At 49.9% G+C, this 4447-nt stretch overlaps 1 protein-coding gene across 1 annotated transcript; it reads left to right on the forward strand.

The window, feature by feature from the left end:
• The first annotated feature begins 344 nt into the window (after positions 1 to 344).
• LOC116212142 lies at positions 345 to 1577 on the forward strand. The gene is made up of 2 exons (XM_031546715.1): positions 345 to 611; positions 751 to 1577. Exons 1-2 carry the CDS (start codon positions 345 to 347, stop codon positions 1561 to 1563), a joined length of 1080 nt encoding a protein of 359 aa, XP_031402575.1. The 3' UTR covers positions 1564 to 1577.
• The last annotated feature ends 2870 nt before the right edge of the window (positions 1578 to 4447 follow it).

Raw genomic sequence — 4447 nt, forward strand, 5'->3', positions numbered from 1 at the left:
TTGTGTCCATTCCATCTTTGATTTGTCTGGGATCATTCCTTTTACATACATCTTGTCCATCCATATATCTCTTCGCTTCTTTGCTACTTGGAACTGATATTATAAGTGGCTCGAGCGAACAAGTAATTTCCTCAAGGACTTGTAATTAGATTGCTCAGTTCGTCCAGAACTTTGTGGAGAAATCTGTGAGAGGAAAAAGGCCAGAGGGAGTGAGACCATCAGAGGGTAAAAGCCATTTGTATCGAGTGAAATACGAGAGTTTGTGTGACATCGATTTGAGAGTAAACACGTGAGGGAGTGATTGTGAGGTCCTTTTACTCTAATATTTCTTTGCAGATTTCAACATGTCGCAAGAAGATAGCGGGGGACATGAGCAAAGTAGTGGAGGGCCTGATCAAAGCACAATTATTCGAGCTATGCAACAACAATTTGAGCGAATGAACATGGTGCTCAATACGATTAATGACCGGTTGGAGAGGCATGATGAGCGGATTGACCTGTTGCGACAAGCTCCCAATCAACAACCAAGGAGGAACAATAACCGACAACCAGCACCTACTACTGATCCATTTGATGGCCACGAGGAGAGATCCTATGATGATGAGGATGATGTATCTTCCATTGCCGCAATGAGACGAGCTCGAGGAGCAAGGGCTGAGACGCCATGGCGCGGACGTGGAAGGCGCCAAGAAAGAGACACCGTTGATCGTAATATGGGGTCCATCAAGCTGACCATTCCTCCATTCCAAGGCAAGAGCGATCCCGATATTTACATCGAATGGGAAAGGAGGGTTGAACTGGTTTTTGATTGTCACAAACTACTCCGAGGAGAAGAAGGTGAAGCTTGCAGCTGTGGCATTCACCGACTATGCCATAGTTTGGTGGGATCAATTGACGGTGAGTAGACGCCGAAATGGAGAGCGACCTATTGACAATTGGGAGGGCATGAAAGCTGTCATGCGGAGGAGGTTTGTCCCATCCCATTACTACCGGGATTTATACTTGAAGCTGCAGAATCTTAAGCAAGGGTCTAAGACCGTGGAGGAGTACCACAAGGAGATGGAGATTGCCATGATTCGCGCCAATGTTGAGGAGGATCGAGAGGCAACCATGGCTCGGTTCATTAGTGGACTTAATCGGGAGATTGCCAATATTGTGGAGCTCCACCATTATGTGGAGCTTGAAGAATTGGTGCACATGGCTATGAAGGTTGAGAGGCAACTCAAGAAGGGGGGACGATCGTCATCCAGGTTCGAATCCTCTAATTCGAATTCGAAGTGGACTTCCAAGTTTGAAGGGGCTGGACCTAAATGGACTGGTTCGAAGCAAGAGGAGAAGGCCAAGGGAAACAAGCCCGCAACCAAGCCATCATCTGATTCTAAGGAGAGGGATGCCGATATTCCACCTTTCGAAATCTCTATCTTGGACGATCCGGGATTTGATTCCATATCATTGTTGCTGGGTTCCACGACGGATTCGACGGGGTTCACATCACTCGTGCCCCGACTCGGGTCCCCTCAAATTGGGCCCGGACTCGAGTCAAGGCACGTGAGTACTCGCTAGACGTCAATTCTGTTCGTGTTACGTGTCTCGGTATTTTGAAATTGTGAATTTTAATGAAAAAGGGCATTATTGCCGTTCCGTAAACCACCGATGCGTTTTACAAATTGAGGATCGATTAACTCAATTGTTTAGTCCAAGTGGTTTAGTTAACCGAATGATTCGTCCCATTTTCCCGTTTGTGAAATTATTCGATGATGGTGGCCCGACATTATGGGCATTGGATTCGGTGAGTAATAATTCAAAGCCAACACGTCAATCACGTATCTACCACGTAACTAACAATAAGACCCGATCATTAAGACATCCAATTCCAAGGAGCGATCTGAAACGACTAGGGAGGTCGGCTTAAATTCGGGAGGAGTCGGGGGGGCTCTCGGCCACTTCCCAAAGGAAGGACCCGAGTGACCCTTGACTCGTCTCGAGTTTTGAGCGATCTCCCACGCCATTTCGGATCGTTCCTTGCATACGCAATTCGTTAATCACAATAATAACACATGTTCTAGTCATCTTGATCCCGACACGACCATAATTACATGAGATCGCATAAATATGCATAAACGAGGTATTCAAAAGGAAATAACGAGACGATCTTGACTCTAATAATAACGAAATAACTAAAAACACGGGAACCGACCCGTCACGAGGTAAGGGAAAGCCTCCCGGACCCGTATGGTCCATGGAAGCTCTCGGCCACATTCCTCCAAGGGTGGTCGTGAGCTTCCGTGACTCACACGAGTCGGGAGGATTTCTCCGACCCCGATCCGAGTCCTTTCCCGTCATATTATCACGTCGTATACGGTCAATGATAAAATACATAGGAACCAACTCGATTCGGGAAGGAAGAGGTCACCCTTGCCTCGGGTAAGCCAAGGGAGCTCACGGGTCTCTCCTTAGTGACTCGGCCGTGAGTCCCGAGGCTCAACCGTTGCTAAGGGGGGCCTCTCCCGTCCGGATTCGAGCCGTTTCCCGTCATGACACGCAAGCTCGAACATCATGCAAGCACGGCATGGTCATGTATAGGGGCATAATGGACGTACATTGCATGTGAGTGCATGGGAAACATAGATCCGGAAGAAAAACGCAAGCTTTCATACATTCAAATTCTTTAAGCCAATGTTAACACTTCATGTGGACGAATATCGAAGATCCTTACTCCTTTAAGTTGTAAAGGGACGTTACCTAGCCTCGGTGTACGAGGAAAAAGAGTCGGGGACATGGCCGTGGGAGTTGCTAGACTCGGCTTGAAGTCACGGGTGGGCGACCCGGGTGGAAGACGGCCGCGGCCAGTCGGGGAAAAACGAGTCGGCACGCTTGCTACGGTCACGGCACGGTGCGAGGTCGGGTTCGTTGGACTCCTAAGAGACGGATCTAGATGACCATGGACAGACCCGAACGTGCCAAGGCCTGAACAAACCCGAAAATGTGAAACAAAGTTCGGTAGAAGTCAAATGAACCCGGTAAAGGAGAAACGAGTGAAACGGTGGTTGTGCACGGTTGATCGGCCCTCGGATCGTGACCACCTCTTCGCAAGACAGGGTGAGGGTTGTGAGGAACCCTTTGAACGTGATGGCACGACTCTCCGAAGTCGTGGGAAGAAATGGCACGCGTGGAGGTGTCCGGTGCACGCGGGTAACGCCTAGGAGACCCGATTCTTCATGCAACCAGAACTCGGTGTTGGAGGCTTCAAATGAGAAATCTAAGCCCGGAAATGGACTTAGGGGGTGGAAAATATGTAGGCTAGGATGTTTGATGATTTTTGGCTTAAGTCGGGTCGGGTGGTTACCGAAATACCGGGTGGTTTTCCAGCGGTTTTGGCCGGTTTCGGCCTTGGTAAGGGGCTGGACGGAGCTTGGATGAGGGCTGAAGGTTGAGAGGATTTTAGAGAGAAGTTGGGCTTGAGAGAGAGTGAGAATGAAGAAGTGATTAGGTTGATGAGGCTTAGGGTTTATAAAGGGAGGCTTAATGGCTTGTTTAAGTGAAGTTAAGTGTGGTTTAGGGAGGAGAAATGGGCTGCCGAAATTTGAAGAGTGATTAGGGAAGGGAAATGGTTACTTAGAGTGTGGGGGAAGCAAAGAGGAGTGATGGAGTGATGGATGGATGATAGGAAGTGATGGGTGTGTAGGAGATATTTCACATTTGTGGTGGGGGGAAGCTTTAGGAGATGGAGCCGCCGGCCATGGGGGAGTTTGAGCCGCGGCTTGGGCTGTCAATTCGGAGCCGAGGGTTGAGCCGTGGCTTGGGGTTGAGCCGCGGCTTGATGGCTTGGCTTGGCTAAGCTGTGGGTCCCATTCGGTTGAGAGAAAAGCCGGGAAACGCTTGAAACTTGATTGAACGCGCGTCCGATCTCCGATGTCCAATTAATTTGAAGATTTAGAATGCTTGAATGACGAGGGTTTGAATGAGCCTAATATCGCCATGCGTCGTGTGAACGAACGTTCGGCGACTCGGCGCCTCGAGAGTCGGTTTTGCCCTGTTTGGACATTCTGAACGGAGTTTAGTGCCCCTTGGTCCCTGATTGCTCTTTGTGCATCCCAACATTCGTTTTGACGGTCCTTTTGCCCCGTGGGGAATCGTTGGCTCGTCGTTCTCGGTCGGGGACCGTTGCCCCGGGAAGACCTAGGGACTTTTGACCGGGATTTTCAATGTTCCCTGAATGTCTTGAGGTGCTCGGGGATCGTCGTGGGGTGCTCGAAGATCGTTGTGATCCCTGTTTTCCGTGGAAATGCCCCGAAGGCTCGCCGGGAAACGTTCGTGACCACCGAAACGTACTTCGGAAAACCGAGTCGTGTTCCGGAAGGTTGTCTGAAGCTTGTTCCCCGACTTTGGTGGTCCCTGGGTGCCTGTGGGCCCCATTTTTGGGGGGGCCTTTTGCTTGTCCGTGGGG

Source organism: Punica granatum, chromosome 6 (assembly GCF_007655135.1).
Source record: "Punica granatum isolate Tunisia-2019 chromosome 6, ASM765513v2, whole genome shotgun sequence".
NCBI classification, from domain to species: domain Eukaryota; kingdom Viridiplantae; phylum Streptophyta; class Magnoliopsida; order Myrtales; family Lythraceae; genus Punica; species Punica granatum.